General features: G+C 36.2%; 6 protein-coding genes across 6 annotated transcripts; 5 read left to right on the top strand and 1 right to left on the bottom strand.

The window, feature by feature from the left end:
* Positions 1–639: 639 nt before the first annotated feature.
* RKR1 (ubiquitin-protein ligase RKR1) lies at positions 640–5196 on the top strand (the record flags this gene model as incomplete). Its single annotated transcript, XM_452842.1, has 1 exon — positions 640–5196. The coding sequence occupies one exon, from the start codon at positions 640–642 to the stop codon at positions 5194–5196; it is 4557 nt and encodes a 1518-aa protein (XP_452842.1).
* A 388-nt stretch (positions 5197–5584) lies between these two features.
* Positions 5585–6946, top strand: GNT1 (glucose N-acetyltransferase; the record flags this gene model as incomplete). Its single annotated transcript, XM_452843.1, has 1 exon — positions 5585–6946. The coding sequence occupies one exon, from the start codon at positions 5585–5587 to the stop codon at positions 6944–6946; it is 1362 nt and encodes a 453-aa protein (XP_452843.1).
* A 15-nt stretch (positions 6947–6961) lies between these two features.
* HSH49 (U2 snRNP complex subunit HSH49) lies at positions 6962–7573 on the bottom strand (the record flags this gene model as incomplete). Its single annotated transcript, XM_452844.1, has 1 exon — positions 6962–7573. One exon carries the CDS (start codon positions 7571–7573, stop codon positions 6962–6964), a length of 612 nt encoding a protein of 203 aa, XP_452844.1.
* Positions 7574–9458: 1885 nt separating this feature from the next.
* On the top strand, positions 9459–10562 carry SPE2 (adenosylmethionine decarboxylase SPE2; the record flags this gene model as incomplete). Its single annotated transcript, XM_452845.1, has 1 exon — positions 9459–10562. One exon carries the CDS (start codon positions 9459–9461, stop codon positions 10560–10562), a length of 1104 nt encoding a protein of 367 aa, XP_452845.1.
* A 1044-nt stretch (positions 10563–11606) lies between these two features.
* On the top strand, positions 11607–13310 carry GAD1 (glutamate decarboxylase GAD1; the record flags this gene model as incomplete). Its single annotated transcript, XM_452846.1, has 1 exon — positions 11607–13310. The coding sequence occupies one exon, from the start codon at positions 11607–11609 to the stop codon at positions 13308–13310; it is 1704 nt and encodes a 567-aa protein (XP_452846.1).
* Positions 13311–17900: 4590 nt separating this feature from the next.
* Positions 17901–19813, top strand: ECM33 (Ecm33p; the record flags this gene model as incomplete). The annotated part of the gene is made up of 2 exons (XM_452847.1): positions 17901–17958; positions 18618–19813. The coding sequence occupies 2 exons, from the start codon at positions 17901–17903 to the stop codon at positions 19811–19813; spliced, it is 1254 nt and encodes a 417-aa protein (XP_452847.1).
* Positions 19814–20361: the final 548 nt, after the last annotated feature.

Below are 20361 nucleotides of genomic sequence, written 5' to 3' on the forward strand. Positions count from 1 at the left end.
GTAATTTGTTCCAATTGTACTCTCTTTGTTTGAGTAACAGTTTGTATGTGAACGCAATATTTGTTATTAACATTTTCTGTAACTGCTTCAAATTTCAAGGTTACCTTTAAATATAAAACAGAAGAGCAGGAAGCTTCTAGATAAAATTTAACGATATGGGAGAGAGAGACAAGATACAACACCAACCACCACCAGTCATACATCCTTTTCCGAAAAATACCAAGCTAGCAATGTGCACTTACAAAGACTCTATATGTGGATCAATTTATAGACAGTGATGGTTGGAGACTTTCGAAGTTCTTTCAAGAAACCATCTAGGTCACGTGATATATATGTATATATATCCACACACTAGGATTGAGCTGATTTCGCCTCAACAAAGGGAAACTTCGACCTCTGAATTTTAGCAACTGGAAAATTTCCGCTAATCCTGGTCATTCGTACTGCGTATAGTATATTCATATGTATATATCCCTCCGCTGTATGCGTATGCAAGACTTATATAAGAAAGTGAAAAAAAAATTAGGTACTTGAGATTTCGTTTCTACTGCACATCATCAGCAATTAACGAAAGGTCTCGATCAAACCGAAAAGCAGTAACTCATACGGGCCATTCATAGTAACGGTCATTTGAATACTATGTCATTTAACACTAACGTTTTTACTGACTCTTCATCAACTTTAGGATTAGGCTACAATGGTGTTAAAGTAACTTTGAACTATTTCGATGGTCTACCGATATTGCAAAACGTTCAATCTACTGACTTGCAATTGTGTTTCAAGTCATTACTAAAGCGAGCGAATACTACCAAGGAAAAGGCTTTGAATGATCTTTTATCCTTTATACAAGATGACGATAAACTCTCTATTTTCCAAGATGATATGTTCATACTATCATGGTGCCAAATTTATGCAAAGTTGATCTCGTCTGATTCGAAGACTATAAGAATCCAGGCACATCAATTCACTGCTACTTTGATAGCGAAGTTTGGGAAACGTGTGTCCAAGTTTCTGAAAGAGCTTATCCCAATGCTTTTGAGTGGACTCTTCGATGTAGATACGGCGGTTGGAAGATCATGTTCTGATAGTTTGCTCAACTGTTTCAAGGACTCTAATAAAGTTAACTCATTATGGAAACTATTCACCTCAGAGATTTTAAATTTTATTAAACAGGTTATTATAGTAGAAACTGCAAAGTCCATATCCGATGAAAGATATTACACAAAGGAAGACATTTCATTGAGATATAATCAATTATTAATTGCATCCATCCGCACTTTAACTAAACTTATTAGTGTCGAGGAACTTACCACTGATCAAATGGAGACTTTGCACGAAATACTCACAGATGAAGAATTCTGGAATAACCTAAGTTTAAAAGATACAAAAAATTTGAAGGGATACCAGTCTCTTTTACATCTAATGATTGAACTTCGGTCTAGACAACTATATCGAAAAAACAAGGAAGCTTTGAAACTTGCCTCCAAGAAATTACTCGTGTCGTTGTCACAATGTAACGCAAAAACTCTTATTTCAGTATCATCTGTTTTACCTGACATTTTGAAAACGTTGTTGGAGATGAACAAGTACAAAGATGGTAAATTCTGGTCTTATGAAAAGAAAAGTAAAGAGCGATTACTTACATTCCTCTCATTGGGGCCTGGAATATCGGATCCAGTATATTACTCTTTGGCATATCAACTTTCTGCTGAATCGAGCATACTTGAACATCAAGAATGGCTCTCGATCTGGATCAAATATCTCGATCATGAAAATGATCGGCGGGTACTAGGTCGGAATGGATACAAGTCATTGATCGAGGCTTGGAAAAATTGCATCAAGTTTAGTATTTCATCATCGGACCAAGACAGCATTCAACAACTTCATCCTAACATCTTAAGGCTTATCACCACCAAAGACCTAAAGGAAATTCCTGAGCTTGTTTTAGAGTTATCACCTACACGCATCAACTATGCTTTTTTATACGATCTAATCATTGATCTACTTCCTTTGGGTAAAGGTGAAAAAAGAAAGGAAGTCTTACTTATATCCAATACCTGTCTCATTTTGTCCAGTGATATCACAACTATGCATATGTTGAGCGTTGAAGTTATGAAATCTTTGGAGGAGTTGGAAAATCCTGACGATCTTCCTTCTTGTTATGGCTTCATTTTCTACGATAACTTGATCAAAACCAATAACTTGAACCTTACCAAAGAGATTAATACTTTTATCGACGTATTACCCACGTTAGTCTCTGAGGCTTTCTTCAAAATTCCAATGGATGTGATGATAGATTTTTCAAACTCTGCATTCTTAGCGAATTCTACTTGGGAACAGTATTTTGACGATTTTATAATGGTTTTATCCCAATATGAAACACCAAAGAAGGCAATTCCTTCGTTTTTGGCTCGCTTGAATAGTGAATTTCTCTCAAAACTCATGCATTCAAGTCAATCCTACAAGGATTTCACCGAAGATTTTGTCTCCACTTATCAGTTTGATGATGATTCTATTTTCAAATCAAAAATACTAAACGGTTCTCTTCTACTCAGGTTATATGAAGCTTCTAAGAAGCAAGGTCATGTCAAGGCATTTAAAGATTATTGCACCGAAATTCCAGAAACAAGCGAAGCATATATAACTCTATTATCAAATTCAGATTTTCTATCACAGAGTCTAATTGTTGATCAAAAAGTTACAATACCAACTACAGCACATTCTGACCAAACAATTGCAAATGCTGTTTTTAAGACTGTTCTCGATACTATATCCGTTGAATGCTTGATAACGGAAGATAGCATTGATGAATTTGTTCTTCAACTACAACAGGAGTCCTTACTTACCAGGCTTTTTATTAGTTTAGATTTGGAAGTCATGTTTTCCAGATACATCAATAAAATCGATACACGCACATCCGTCACTTCTCCCTTAGGCTTACTGCCACATATATTGACAGCTAAAGGAGACGCTTCATTAGTCGATTATTTGAAATTGATTAGACTGTCACAAGTTGTGGATAAGATCTTAACCCGGTTCCCAGATGAAGTCAGTACTTCGCATTTGTTGTTTTTAACGAGATGCTACGAATTAACTGCTGATTATAATTGTTTGAGCGATGAACAAATAACATATTTCCATGAAAACAACATATTCTCCTCCTGTGTGAATGTCTCTTTCGAAGATTTGATCTCTTCATTTACAGAAGACCAAAGCAATGAAATTCTCACTGTTCTCTTCGACAAGAACTCTTCGGAGGTCACATCCTTTTACAATTGCAAAATTATCTATAGAATTTGCCTCAACAGTGTTGACTATCTCTCTATCTCTCAGTTTGATAAAATTATGGATGGCTTCTTGCGAACTGCTAGAAGTTTGCTTTCTAGCAAGGCATTGCTTGTCCCACGTACTCTTTACATGTATGCGATTTTCGCTGCAAGCTTCAAGTTTAACACAGTAAGTGCCAATTTATGTGTCTTTAGAAATTACCTCCTTTCTGAATTAGTGGGCGTTAGATGGTTAAGTGCTTCAGAAACACAGAAGTGCTTCGTCTCCATGTTATTTTTATCACAAATGCTTGATTTCAACGTCGATACATTCAATTCCTCTCCTCTAGATGACAGGAGACTCAATATGGCATTAGTATCAGTAACAACCTTGATGCAAAGTGAAGTATGGTATGACAATTCCTCTAATGATGTGAGATTGGTCATCATACAGTTTCTTGTTAAGCTTCACAATTTACGAGAAGTTTTGGATGCTTCAGAGAGACTATTGGATTGTTCAGTTCAACTATTACAGGATTGCCTTGGATTTTTAGAGCTTCGGGAATTTCAATATTATGACGAACTACGGTACTATGTCTTCGTATTGATAAACTGCATTCAAAATCCAACAGCATTTTCAGATGAAGTCGATCTTGCAACTGTCATTGATGTGGCTTTTAGTAATTCAGATCTGGAAACAGCTGTCAGTACGGCATATTCTAAACCATTGTCAGTATTTTTGGGTGCCTTACCCTATAAAGAGAAGTCAGGAATATTCGATAGATTACTGAACGAATATTTCAACCCCCAAACAGCTCTTGTTATAATGAATGTTTTACTACCTGAATTGAAAGCAATTATAAAGGAACATCAACAAGAAATGGTCATAGAGTATGAGTTGTTGAAAGCAACTATCACACCTGCATCTGCTACAGAACCAAGCCCATCTCTTGGGCTAGATTTTGAAATACCTCCAACACTTCTTCAATCTCTGGACGAAAGTATGCCTCATGATTATTTGGAGTACCAAGATAAGAAAACGTTCATGAAATACTTGAACTACTGTCATTTATTGGTGTTTTACTTCCAGGATATATCGTATGATTTGAGGCAGAGATATATACAGCAGTTGAAGGGAAAGGACCTTATCAATCGTTTGCTTGACTTTTTAGCTGATCAAATGACACTCTCGTATACAAAATACTGGGATAACATAGACATTCAGAATGTTTTATCGTATCCGTACAGCTCGAACCGTGGAAAGCTAGATCCAGTTGATGAGTGTAATATGATGATGGAATTTCTCATGTACCACTTTTTTACCATCTTTGGTTCTCTTGTGGGACATTGGTGGAATGCTATCAAAAGTCGAACATTTAAGGACACTGTCTCTACTTTTGTCACTCGCTACATCTCTCCAACTTTGATTACAAACGAGCTTGACGAAACAGACAAAGGTTTGAATAAATTCAATAAAGATGAATTGAACTTAACTGTCAAAGTCAATAGAAATAATAATGAAATCAAAGCTTCATATTTGATTGACGAACAAAAGCTTGTGGTAGCTTTCAAACTTCCTTCTAATTTCCCTTTGCAAAATGTTCAAGTACATGGTGTTTCCAGGGTTGGTATAACTGAGCAACAATGGAAATCGTGGATAATATCTACCCAGAGAATCATCAGTAACATGAATGGTAGTGTAGTGGATTCTTTGGAACTCTTGTCAAAGAACGTTAAGTTACAATTCAGCGGCTTTGAGGAATGTGCCATTTGCTACTATGTTTTGCATGCTATTGACAGAAAATTGCCTACGAAGGTTTGCCCAACATGTAATAATAGGTTCCATGGGGCATGTCTTTACAAGTGGTTCAAATCTTCAGGGAACAACACATGTCCCTTATGTCGTGGTGAATTCAATCTAAGAAAGTGAAGATCCTACAAGTGCACAAAATATAGATATTCGCTCTGTTATCTATAAACAATCTTTGTTAACATATTTAACATGAATAAACATGTGTAAGTATGTGTTTCTTGATTCCAGTGAGTATATATATATACATATATATATATGACCGGGATATCAGACGCGTCATTGCACTTAAGACGTTGTATAAATTATTATATGGTATTCTTTTGTTAAAGTCTTTCTGTTTCTTTAAATTCAGGTAAACCTAAATTGAAAATGATATATATTTTAATACACGAGAAGGTCCATTCCACACTTTACAAAGAGTTGAAATACTACCAAAGAGGACACCAAAATCATACCACAAATCACCTTGAAAAGCCGACTGTAACCAAACCTTATATTCATCAACATGCTAAAGCGTAAGGTCAGATATTTGCTGCTGATTGTTGTAGTATTTACTGGTATTATACTGTCAGTTGAAGCAATCATGAGATTCCAGTTGAATAAGAACGTAGATTATTACCTCAAGTTCTTCGATAAACACAAAGATAACATTGAGAATATGTACGATCCTTTAAACATCAAACAGATACCTTACTCTACCATCGACCAATTATACACCAAGAGACAAAGCGAAGCTGAGCCTATTGATTGGGATAAGTTCGCATATGTGAATTACATTACAGATTTTGAATATCTCTGTAATACCTTGATACAATTCAGAAAGTTAAATGATAGCGGCAGCAAAGCAAAACTACTAGCACTAGTAACGGATACATTGGTGAATAAGTCGAAGGAAAATAAGGAAGTAGAGGCACTACTAAACAAGATTAAGTCTGTCTCTGATAGAGTTGCTGTAACAGAGGTAGGATCAGTAATTCAACCAAACGACCACACCCCATGGAGCAAAAGTCTTACCAAACTAGCCATTTTCAACTTAACAGATTATGAGAGAATTATTTATATGGATAATGACGCAATAATACATGATAAAATGGATGAGCTCTTTTTCTTGCCGTCGTATGTTAAGTTTGCTGCACCTATTTCGTATTGGTTCGTTACTGCGGATGACTTACGTACAGTATCTACAGACACCAAGAAGCTTTTCAAGACAAACAAATTGGATCCCATCGAGAAAAAGTTAGCAAGCAGAGTGAAAAACTCTTTGGAGATCTATAATCATTTACCCAATTTACCTCAACACTTCTACTCTAAATCGATGAACTTCATCATAGATATTGACGGATTCCAAAAATCGGATAACAAAGTAAATTTTGCGACGCATCTAATGGTCATTAAACCAGATGTAACGATGGCAAATGATATCAGAGATAATATTTTACCCAGGTATTTGAAAGCTAAGGAAGAGTATGATACTGACTTAATAAACGAGGAATTGTACAATTTCAAAGAATTGATATACTACCAATTCAAGATCTTCAGAAAGATTCAATATTTATTTAAACCAAGTGTGTTGATCCTACCATACACAAAATATGGGCTATTAACGAAATCGATTGACGATAAAAGGCAGAAGGATCTCCTAAAAAATGCAATTTTAGGATATGAAAGAAAGGAGAAAGATGATCTCATCCAAGATGCAAAATTCATTCATTTCAGCGATTACCCATTGAGCAAACCATGGTTTTACTCAAATGCAGATGACATCCAGTGTTCCAAGAAATACAGCATAAGTGATGAAAATTGCCAACTTTGGAAATCCCTATACAAAGAATACTTGGAGTCGAGAGCCATATGCCAAGTCAATTAGAAATTATATGCTATCCTATGGTTTATTGTCCTTTGGATAGTTTTTCTGCCTTTCTGCATCTAACAATCGCTCAATCTCATCGCCGTGTTTTGCAGTTTTTTGCATATCGTCTTTGTAAGCGTAATCGATATATATCAGTTTGTTTGCCAAATTTGTCTCGTTAAGCTGCTGCAGAGCTTCGTCCGAATGTTTAAAGGTAGTAAACCATACATACGCGCATCGTAGAGTTCCGTTTTGTAAATAGAATACCTCAGGTTTCCGAAGTAATTTACCAAATATTTTGAATATATTACTCAATTGGGGTACATCAATGGATTCATCTAAATTCTTCACAAATAACTTGGCACCAACATCAAAATCTGTTGTTTCCGGCTGTTTGTTGGATCTTCGTACTTTCAACGGTTTTCCATATAAACTCACTCTATTGTCGAACAGCTTACAGACATAATCGACATCATCATTCACAAACTTGATAAATGCATACTTCGAATGTTGACTATCATCCTCGTCCTGTTTCTCTTTCGGAAATTTGATATATGAAATAGGTCCGGCCTGTACAAATAATTCATATAACAATGACTTGTTGACTCTGCTGTCTAAGTTTCCAACATACACTGTATTACTCATAATACGTGAGACTGAAGTTTGAAACGGGATTAATTTTAGTTAGTTGTTTGGTGCTACCCAGATCATAAGTGGCAATTGTATACGAAAGTATCTATTTACTAAGTTATCGTGGTATTGTTGAATACTCAGCATAATTCAAGATGCATTTACAGATTTCAAAGGATGAGATTGCGTTCAAGATTTCAAATCACGTGATACCATCTCAGTTAAATTTGAAAACCCATTCAAAGAACTCAACACAAGCATCTTAGTTCAAAAACAACTGATAGCGTTCATTCAAATGACTATCCAGTAATCGAAATGATTTAGAGCTAAAGCCCTAATGCATCGTGCCTATTTCAGATGTCGACTAGTGATTGTTTTCTTTTTTTTTTCAGTTCTTGAGCATCAAGCCGATCGCATATTATTGGAATTAAATTTTTCAAACGTTGAAAAGAATCAAATTGAGGAAAGCCCAACTTAGTTAGTTAATGGCTGCTTTGTTAAATATACACCTACTGATTTTTATTATAGTGTATTATACAGTTTTATCTTTTGTTGTATTTCTTAATACTGTATAGATCAGCAATTTGAGCGTTCGATGGTAACTTGTGTTTATCTTTCCCTTGGAGGTTGCGCATGTCAGAATGTTTTTTCTTAGACTTGATCTCTCATATTGATTTGGTTCAATTAAGTCGCGCTTACTCTTTCCCTCTTCCTCCTCAGAATGATTTCTGTTGACATAAAAGATGGGTTCTAGTGCTTCTGATTTAGGTGTAAGCAACAATGAGTTTTGGGAATTGCAATGAATAGTTAAGTGAATATCTCTATTCCAGTCATGAGCACCATATAGCAGTTGTACGAGTTTTTCGAACAACTGCGCCCAACTAGTTCACTTGATACTGTGTTGGATTGTCCTCACTGTCTACTTTGAGAACATTTTAATTCATCACGTCAAAATCAGTAGTATCAAGCTAGTGGTACTCGGAATGTGGAGAGAAAACTTCTACCATTCAACTCATATTGCAGGACGTAAGGTAAGAGGTGCCAGATTTCATTTGGCAGCATCCTTTTCTCATTTATGAGAATAGTTCCCATACTGTTATTTATACCTGAGTCGCGCAGCATTACACTCTTCTTATATACTGAGGAAATCATGTTTTCTGTAGGATGAGTAGGCGTGATGAGCTAAATTGTGAAGAGATGATCGAGTATGATCACTGAATCTTTTTGATTCAGTGACAAAGGATTGAACATACCTGATCTGCATTTTGCGATCTCCTATTGGAGGTAAATGACACGGGTACAAACACTACCGGGCACGATCTTAGATTAAATACTCCCGTTTTAATCACTCAACTATTGTTCTTAGATAATAGCTTGTGTTTCAAGTACGGGTGAAATTTTTTTTATGTAGAAGACGAAGCACGTCGAATATATACCTTGTAGATCTAGGCAGTTCCACCGAACTCTGTTCTCTTTTATCTTGAACTTGCGCTTACTCCTACCCTTTCTTTGTTCGATGATATTTTCACTCCTGTGAAACTGCCTAGTTTTTGGTTTTGTTCATGTGATTTGAGGCGATAGCCCATCTGAAAATTTTGGAATTTTTCAGTTTCTCCTCTGGCTTGCGATGAGTTTCGATACAATTCATTCATTACAACGTTTTTTTTTTTGCACTTATCGATGAGGAAACGACAACGATCATCAATTTAATTAGTAACTCCTTTATAAAGGGTTCTCACCAGCAAATAATCCGAAACTGACACACCTTTGTTCCTGTCTGCATTTTTCTTCTTTCTACATTCATTTTGAGAAGAATTTCGACGTTTTCGCAACGATTTTCCTCTATTCGTTATACCTGAGATACAAAGAATAATAGCAGACAATCAGTGAACAGCCAAGAATGGTCGAAGAGACAAATGCCTTTGAGGGTCCAGAGAAGTTGTTGGAAATTTGGTTTTATCCCAAAAAGACCGAAGTGCCGCACGCTGAAAGATCTTTAAGAAGTATTGATCACAGCAAATGGAAAGAACTCTTGGAACTTGTGAAATGCGAAATTTTGTCCACTTTCAGTACCGATGATATGGACTGTTTTTTGCTCAGTGAATCTTCTATGTTTGTATTTGATCATAAATTAATGTTGAAGACTTGTGGTACAACTACCACTCTTCTATGTTTACCTAAACTTTTTGAACTAATCAATATGGAATTAGAGTGGAATTTCCAATTCCGTGATGACCTCACTGGAGAAATAAAGAATCATCCTTATAAAGTATTCTACTCCCGTAGAGCTTTTATGTTCCCAGAAAATCAACGGTCAATTCACCGAAGCTGGAATGATGAAGTCAATTATTTGAATCAGTTTTTCATCACAGGCAAATCCTACGTTGTAGGAAGAATTGATCAAAACGACCATTGGAATTTGTATGTGACTAAGACCAATGATGCGTTATGCAGTGGACCAGATAACGCCCAAGAAGATGATTTCACTCTGGAGATCTTGATGACCGATTTGAGCCGTTCTCATGCTCAGAGATTTGTTACTGATGAGCCAGATCATATGGACGGCCATATCATCGGTACCAAGATGACCAATAAGACAGCTATCAACAAGATCTATGATTTCGATGCAAACAAGATTAGCTTCAAACAAGATTCTTACGGGTTTCAGCCATGTGGTTATTCTTGTAACATGGTGTTAAACCAATCATATTACTACACTATTCATGTGACACCAGAACAGGACTGGTCATATGCCTCTTTCGAGAGTAACGTCTTATTGAACAAAATTGACACCACCTCCACTCAATTGGATGTTATCAATAACGTCTTAAATATCTTCCAACCACTAGATTTTTGTTTGACTATGTTCATCAAGACAGAAAGTGCAGAATGTGTTGATGCAAAGTTCCCATATAACAAGGTAGCCAACTACGAAAAGCAGGACAGAATTGTCCACGATCTGGACGACTACCAATTGATTTATATTAGATATTCAAAGATATGACATTCCTCCTATTCCAGTTAAAATCATATTAACAGGACAAATGACGACAATATCGGCGTTGTTCTGTCAACTTCACACATAAGTCATATCACTCTTTAAGAGCGAACTACCAACGACAATGTCTACATGTAGATGTAAATAATTCCGTCTGATGCTAAAACCATTCGTCACTCTATTTTTTTTTTCAGTTCATCTCGTTTTATTTCTTCTCTTAAAATATGTTGCTTTACACATGTTGCCTGTCAAATTGTTACTACTTGATTCTGTGTCAACAGTAAACTTTCTCCCGCAATCCAGTAGTAATTACGCTCATATCTCTTTATTAGAAACTATAGGAAACTTCTACTTCAAGCAGGAAACGGCTCTTCTAAATTACCGTAGACCGAATACTGAAGTATGTAGTACAACTTCAAATGTTAAGAATAGTCTCTCTATCCATAACAGGCCAAAATAACCCGAACTAAATCTACAAACAAAGATATCTTCTGCAATGGTTTGCTAGGACTGGGACCTTTTCTCTTCCAGTAGTTACGATACCCATATGCAGAAACTTTAGGAAAATCCTAGAATTTGTAGGAAAAACGAAAAGAGTATTGACAATAGCAACAAAAACTAGAAGGGAATCTGCAATGTGTGGTTCGATATTGCCTAAAATAATTGACATTGTAAGGAAGTTATCTCCAGTTAATCACCATTTAGATATGACCTTGCCCTAGCCGGTATTCACCTATATTTGGATTGAGGCCTTTTCCCTAAAGCTCATTATGTAAAGTTGAAATTTTCCTTGGTCTTAAGCAAATAAAGGGTAAATTCCGTAGAAGCGTGGGGTTTTATTTCAGTCACGAACTGCTATATAAAGAGTGGTGAATATCGATGGATAGTGGTTTGCTGACACTTATAACTAATTCTCGTTAATTCAAATTTTATGGTTGACAATTGAATGGATTTCATAACACCGTAGTTAATATCTCATAAGGGTTCGGACTCCGAGGTACTCTTATACAGTTAGAATATATTAAATTTGGATCCGTCAAGACTATCAGGATGTTGCACAAGGAAAAGGATATCGAAGAATCCAAGAGATTCTTTCATCACAGTACATCTGGAATGGAAGGTAACCCTGATGGGTTCGGCCTATTGCCAGATGGTTCCAAACTGGAAAGCGTTAAAGATACCAGGATTGATAAATTCGCTGTTCCAAAGAAAGGGTTACATAGCGAACATGTTTATAACTTGGTGAAGAACGAGTTGAAACTAGATGGTAATCCAGTCTTAAACTTGGCAAGTTTCGTGAACACTTTCACTGACCAGTTTGCTCAGAAATTAATCGATGAGAACTTGAATAAAAATCTAGCAGACAACGATGAGTATCCTCAATTAATCCATATGAATGAAAGATGTATCTCAATGTTGGCAAAGCTCTGGCAATCAGATACTGATCGAGACACTCCATTGGGTTGTGCCACCACTGGTTCCAGTGAAGCTATTATGTTAGGTGGTCTTGCTATGAAGAGACAATGGGAAAAGAAAATGAGGGCTGCCAATAAGTCCACTGAAAAACCTAACATTATTATGTCAAGTGCATGTCAAGTCGCATTGGAAAAATTCGCTCGTTACTTTGATGTTGAATGTAGGCTAGTACCAGTCGACACCGAACATGGCTATCATTTGAATCCTAACAAACTCTGGGATTATGTTAATGAAAACACCATTGGTATCTTTGTAATCTTGGGTACCACATACACTGGACACTTGGAAAATATTGAACAAGTTGCAGAAGTTCTTGAACATATTGAAGCTCAACACCCAGATTGGAGCAACAAGGATATCCCAATTCACGTGGATGGTGCCTCGGGTGGCTTTATTGTTCCCTTTGCTTTCACAGAAGCTCAAATGGAGTCGTATGGGCTAGGTCGTTGGGGTTTTAACCATCCAAGGGTTGTATCCATTAACACTTCTGGTCATAAATTTGGATTGACTACCCCTGGTTTAGGATGGATTGTTTGGAAAAACGATGAGTACTTACTACCTGAGCTCAGATTCAAATTGAAGTACCTAGGTGGTATCGAAGAAACATTCAACTTGAACTTCTCCAGACCCGGTTTCCAAGTTATTCATCAATATTATAACTTATTGACATTAGGTCAACAAGGATATTACGAAAAGTTCAATCAGTCGATCTTTGTTGCGCGTGCGTTTGCATGGAAGTTGTTACAAGACCCTGACATGAGAGATGTTTTTGAAGTTGTCAGTTGTTTACATGAAAATTTAGACAACAGCTCCATTGCAGAATCCTTGGACGATTACTGGAAGAATCCACACGACTACAAACCAGGTATCCCCTTATGTGCTTTCAAATTGTCTGAAAAATTCAAATCTGAACACCCAGAGATACCCCAATCAATCATTTCGACGTTGTTAAGACAAAAAGGATGGATCATTCCTAATTATCCATTACCTGAGTCTACTGATGGTAGCGACAAAAAAGAAGTATTAAGAGTGGTCTTCAGAATTGAAATGAAGTTGGATATGGCATTGCTATTGGTGCAAGACGTATTCGAGGTTGTCCAAAAATTGCTGAAGTCGTATGAATACTTGAATATACGTACCGAAAATGATAATCATGCGGTTTTCAAAGTATTAAGCACTCTGTCTAATGCTGACGTCAGTGAGTTGGAACATGAACTTACCGACTCACAAAAAGAAAAAGAGCAGCACATCAAGAAAAATTACAGAGGTACTTGTTAATCTGACCCTGTCTGTCACCACCGTATCAGATGTTTAGTCTGCCCTTTTAATCATATGTATGCTATACCGAAACTGTATGTAATTTTAAATTGTCATGATAGTAAACTGGTAAAAAAGTATGAAAGGCGTCATACATTATGTCTTTTTTCTTTCAAAAAAAAAAAAAAACACGTAGGTAGAGAGGTGTTCCATGCATAGTTAAACTTAGTGGTAACCATACTTGCAAATCATTTGATCAACTGATGTTATGCTTTCTGCATTTCTTTACTTCAAAACCTCTTTGGGTTCTTTTAGATTGATTTCAATTTTTAGTTAGTTCATTGCATACAAGTCGTTCCCAATTAATAGCAAAAATTGGATAGTGCATTATCTGAACTTTGGTCCAGGTAACAGTTTATCGAGTATTACGTTGCGGATTGCAAATAAAGATAGTATTGCTCGATGCCATTATTCATCATTGTTTACCATTTCAAATATTTTGCAAACCTGCCTTCTATACATAATATCCCTGTTAAAAATGCATTAATTACGCTTCTAAATTAGGAATAGTTATTTCCAAAAATGCATACTGATGCTAAAAAATAAATTTCTCCATAATACATTTCTATAGATGAAGGTGCATCTATGTGTTGACGTTCAGATGCGTCTAGACCACCATTCATCTTATAACATGTTCCCCGTTCTTCACAAAACGCCTTTAGACTGTCTAGAGCTCTAAGGCTGATGTAATATTTTCTAAACTTTTGCTGCAGCTAAAATTAAGTAATCAAAGCCTCTCTTTCCAAAAAGAAGCACAAAAAGCATCGAAAACCAACTGGAAAAGAAAAATATAGAATAGCAAAACTAAATGTCCGTAGATAGACACGCAACATTGTACTGACTTCTCTTTTGTCGCATTCATCATTCACTTTGATTTCTTTTTGGCAGTTTGCTTCAACATGTCATCAAGGTTTGGTGCCGAGAGTTGACTCTGGTCCGATAAGGTTGTGGGGCTAGGGTTACAATATTAGTGATGTGATTAAAAATTTTAACGCTGTCGGACCCCGTTTCTTGAATTTTCCATGGAACACAAATGCCATTTCTACTTGAATATAGTGGGGTTGTCCTCTGTTGGAACAATACATTAAGCACATTTACAATGTTGGATTAAAATTTCTTTCTTTCTTGCTAGGATTAAATGAAGACGAAGTCAATCCGAGCGAATAGCCCAGGGCTGGCTCTAGCTTTCGTCATTCAGCTTGTGACTAAGACTATGTAATTACCTTGATGCCTTTCGCACTTGTAGAATTATTATTAGAAGTTATGTCGATCATGACTTAGTTACTCCCTTGCCTTGCTTCCAATGTAAACAGCGTCAACGGCGATTTTTAGGGGAGAGTATTTTAAGGTACTATCAGTATCTTATACGTTTTTTTTTTTTTTGCTCTTTTGTGTACAGCTTAGGCAAATGCCGTACATACAAAAAGACATCAGAAGAGAGTATATAAGGTGGGGGATTAACCTTCAAGGAGTCCTGACATTTAACATTCACTATTTATTGACTCTTTTGTGTACATCTCATCATTAGTCTCGGTATATTTTAGAATATTTAGCTTTTCTATTTTATTTCGTCTCAACTACCTAGTAACAGTACGGTAATATTCATACTAATACGACCTAAGTTCTCAAGTTAAAATAAAACTCACTAGTTCAACGATGAAATTCTCTACAACTTTCGCTTTGGTTTCTGCTGCTTTGGTCTCTGTTGCCTCTGCTCAAACTACAACTGCCAATGACTCCGCTGCTGGTAACGACACCACTGACAACGCTGCTGTTGGTATCGGTATGAATGCCTTCGGTTCTTCTTTGGCTGGTGCTGCTGTCGCTGGTGCGATCGCCTTTTTGATGTAAGTTTAGGTTTTCTATTGAAACCTATTTATTAGTCCCTATTTTTTTTCAACACTCTAATAAATAAACTTTGCATCTTTGAGACATATCTTTCTTTGAAATGATGGTATAATATTTGTCCAACAACTTTACAAGTACTTTCTGTCTTTAGAGTGCGTCATTTGACAAGGTTTTCAGTTCGTGTTAATTTTTCTATTTTTTCTTCCCACACAGACGATGGGGCGAGAGACTGCTTGTTTTCATCAAACTCTCAGTTTCTCTACCCTTCTTCTGTGACTTTAATGAGGTTTTTTTTTGTGTTTTTTTTTCGTTGCATATTGTTATTGTGACGTCTAAAGCCAAGACCAAAATTATTATAACAACACTTAAGAAACTATTCTCGAATAATATTTTTTAAGTTATCCGGAAGATGGAAAGGTTTTCTTTCTGCAGAAGAAGTTTTCGAATTTTTGAAAAATCTGTCCATGGTAGAATTTCTTCGTTTGATGTGCGTTATGGCATCATTCATACGATTTCCTCATACAAGGATCGACTTTCTGATTTTCACTATGTTAACGTTCCTGTGACGGAAACAACTGTGATTCCGACAGAAATTTTAAAAATGACGGTACTTGGATAAAGAAGGACACATCTGTCGTTATTACAAAGATTATTTTTTTTTTACTTTATTATCACTTAAAGTTTGTTTTTTTACCTATTTTATTATTGTCCCCCGTGATTATACTACTACTACTACACTTATTCTTAATTATAATACTATTGCTCGACTATCGCTAACTGATAGTCACAGGATCTAATAAAAAAACGGTTTTGGTTTGGTTCTTTCTTGAAAGGGTTTAGAAGAAGAAGAAGAAGAGAAGGGAGAACATACTTCGTGACACATTCGAGGTTGAAGGTTGCCCCGTCTTGGTTTTTCCACTTCGCCAATTTTTTGTTAGAATTCTCATTAGGTGTTTTTCTTTCTTTTCTTCCCCAGTTTTAATTATACATTTTACACATCCCTTACTGTTGTTACTATATTACACACTACAACCACTCAGTCTTAGTTCTTCTAATTTCTCAATTTTTTGTTACTTATGCTTTCCTTTTCCCTCTGTTGTGATGTGATGATGGTGTTTAATTTCAGATTGTACAACACTCTAATTCTAGCAAGGAAAATTTAGTAAACTTAAGTAAATGAATTAATACTGATTGTTATTACAAATAATTAAAAAGCACGAACAAAAAAGATTTTATATATATACATTTATATGAAAATGAAGAAGGAGCAATAATTAAGAAAATCGTATCATTTTATAACCAAAGTTCCAAAAAGCTTCCTCAAGAAATATGAGATGTGTTATATGAAAACGTTCGATGTTTCAAAATAGCCGAATATAGTGCTCTTCAGAAATAAGCATTGCATCAAAAAGAAAGGAGAAATATAAAGGCAGAAATAAAACAGAACATCACGATGAGCAGCAGATCAGGTACATTCAGTTACCAATGGATATTGAATGAATTAAAGGCATGGACGGATCTTTAAAATAGTTTTGTCCCTGTCTCCGAGTTGTTGTGGCTCTTAAACTCTTTTCTTTCTGTTTATTTACTATTCTTACTAAACAGGAAATTTCCAAAATCCGTAACACGAATTGACAAAATCTAGTGAAAAAAAAAAAACTAAAAATAGAACAGGATCGGAGAAAGAGAGAGGTACATGAGCTGTTGTTCTAACGTAGCAATCTTGAACCGGTTTTCTACTATAACTGTCATGATACCTGCTAAAGCAAACGTAAATGCCGAAACAGTTATGGAGTAGGCATTAGACCACGGGCGAGATTATCGCTATTATCAAAGTTTTAGGCTACCATTAAAAGGTGCACGAGAAAAAGAAAACAGACACACGCGTTTAACATATGGCACTGCCACCGCCAATGTTTACCAAACACTGTAAGGTGAAATCGAGAGTCATGATCTGAAGACGGTTTTCGTCCCACCTTTGTCCTTTAAAGTAAAATTAGACCTACAAAGAAAAAAAGCCGAAAACATCTCACTTAAACTACCGGCCGTGACTCTCTTCAAGGTAGAACATTGCAAACACTAGCATGCTTCATTATTTAAGCTTTTGTTTTTGTTTTTGAATTGAATTGAAATAGTCTAATTAATTACTTCTTCCAGTGTTATTATTTACCTATTTAATGCATTTTGGCTGAGCTTTCAACAGTCAAGCTTATCTCCGCACTAGTCACTCCACCAAGTAACTGACAATAACATATAACTTATTTTTGCTACTCCCCACTGGGATGCACATAGTAGAATTACCTAGGCGATCCAATCCATAATCGCTACTGACAGCGAGACCTTTGAAAAATTCTAACTAAACTTGTACAGGTTGAAATAGCGGTTTCCTACCTCTCTATCTAGCTACCGTATTCCTATTTCACTCAAAGAATATTTTTTCCATAGGAAGAAATCTCAAGAAATTTCCAAAAAGAAAATTTGTATTATTGTTTCGAAGATTCTTTTTGAAATCACTTTTTTTTTCTCTCACACTGTTACAGACATGAAATAAAAAAAAAGATCTTGAAATATATATCTCTCTCCTTTCACTTGTAACTAATCTTTCCTCCCCTTTGTTCATTTGACTGTTTCATCTACTTAGTTTTGGACTATTCAGTTGATTTACTTCCCTCAGCGTATCCCCTTTCCTCTCGCTATACAATAATGCAATACAAGAACCGTCTAACTCTTGCTGCCGTTTTGGCCGCTTCTGTTTCAGCTGGTATGTATTACTAACTTTTATTTTACTATGGAAAAAGAGCACACCGAATCTCCTAGGGAAAACTTTGACATATGCACTATGAGATATGTCTTCGAATTTTCAATTTGCATGTGAGTCCTTTATCTGTCTATTTCTGAGCTGAAGAATCGTGATTACATGAAAATCTAACCTTGATCCCGGTAGATTTTACTTCTTTTTACGTTAGATATCTTATGATCTGTCACGTATGAATAGAATTGCGAAACTTCTCCAGGCATAGATGACTCCCATGCTTGGTTACATCTCATTTTTGTTTGATCAAATAACCATAACCTAGTCTTCGAATGGATTTTTCTTAATTTTCTTTCTCTCATGCTTACTTGAATATCTTCACGGAACATACCACCCGATATTCCTAAAAAAAAACAGCAGTCGTTTGACCCTATTTTGTATGTGATGTTTGGGCTTTCATAGTGGGCGAAGCATTGTCGTATTATTTCCGAAAATAAAACAAAAAAGCCAGCATTTTTAGTCACGTGGAGTTATCATTATGTGAATTGTGAGACAGCAAAGAGAAAGATGAAAACGTTCAAGAGGCGTGCTTTGTGTACCTTTCACCATATCTGCTTCCTGAATCGGAATATAATAATACTAACAGACATTTCTTTTTTTATCAATAGCCAACTCTACTCAAAGTGTTCCATCTTCTTGTTCTATCAAGTCAGATGCCACTGCTTCCTCTCAAGCTGATTTGGACAGCTACTCTGGTTGTTCTACCATTGTCGGTGACTTGGTCTTGACCGGTGACCTAGCTTCCGCTGCCTTGGCTGGTGTCGAAGAAATTGACGGTTCTTTGACAATTAAGAATGCCACTCAAATGACTTCTTTCTCCGCTGACTCTTTGAAGAAGATCTCTGAAACTTTGACTTTGAATCAATTGACTGTATTGGACACCGCTTCTTTCGGTTCTTTGGAAGAGGTTGACACCATCAGTTTCGTTACTTTACCAGCTGTTTCCAATATTATCACTAAGTTGACTTCTGCTAAGCAAATTACCATTGCTGACACTGCTTTGGAATCTATCGCTGGTTTCGAAGATTTAGACGAAATTGAAGTCTTCAATGTCAACAACAACAAAGGTTTAGCTTCCATTGACTCTAAGTTGAAGCACGTGAAGACTGCTTTGGAAATTACTTTCAACGGACAATCTGCTGAAATCTCTTTCGACGAATTAGAATGGGCTAACAACATCACTTTGAGAGATGTTTCCAGTGCTTCTTTCGCTAAGTTGAGTAACGTTAACGCTTCCCTAGGTTTCATTAACAACTCCTTGCCATCTATTGACTTGTCCACCTTGGAAAAGATTGGTGGTTCTTTGTCCATTGTCTCCAACGAAGAATTGACCGAGTTGGACTTCTCTAACTTAACCTCTGTTGGTGGTGGTTTCGTTATCGCTAACAACTCAAAGTTGGCTACCATTGACACCTTCTCTGAATTGTCTACTATTGGTGGTGCTTTGGTCGTTACCGGTAAGTTCGGTGATTTGGAATTCCCAAGTTTGAAGTCTGTTAAGGGTGGTGCTGATATCGAATCTACTGCAAGCAACTTCTCTTGCGATGCTTTGAACAAGTTGCAACAAAAGGGTGGTATCCAAGGTGACTCTTTCGTCTGTAAGGATGGTCAAACTTCTACCTCCGTCAAATTGACTGCTACCGGTACCTCCGATGATGATGATAGCACTGCTACATCCGACTCTGGAAGCGCAGGTTCTTCCACCACCAGTTCTTCCAAGTCTTCTGGTGCTGCTGCTCACTTCAATGCCCCAGGCTCCTCTGTCATGGGTGCCGTTGCTGCCATCGCTTATGCCTTATTATAATTGCAGTTTTGATGATTGAATAATAATAAAAAAAAATCAAAACAAATTCTCATTCTCATCAGCATGTAGTTATATAATAAGGTCTGGTCATGTCAAACCGTCCCTTTACATTTTAAAAAGAAAAACATTGTAAGATTATAATCCCTCTCTAATAATGACTGGCTTGTGTTTTCCTTCATGCCAAGTCTATTTTTTCACTTCAATCATGATAAGATATGTGTGGTTTCCGCAGACAATAAGACTCAGTCATTTGTCTCATTCTGAAGTAAATCTTCAAATATGCACAAAATACGTTGCTAACTGTGTTTAACCATTTCTCTCCTCGGATGTTGTGGTGATTGACATGTTAATTCGTGGGTTAAACCAGAGTATCTCACTCATTTTTATTGTTACATGATGATACATCATATTATCGAATACTCAATCTCCATATGAAAATAGCCATAATCAGACAACACATTGTTGGATGAATTTAGCATCATTACTATAACTTTCAAAATAATATGAAAAGACCAATTAAAAAATAATAAATTTCTACATGGACAGCA

The sequence above is a fragment of the Kluyveromyces lactis genome (genome assembly GCF_000002515.2).
Source record: "Kluyveromyces lactis strain NRRL Y-1140 chromosome C complete sequence".
In the NCBI taxonomy this organism is placed as follows: Eukaryota; Fungi; Ascomycota; class Saccharomycetes; order Saccharomycetales; family Saccharomycetaceae; genus Kluyveromyces; species Kluyveromyces lactis.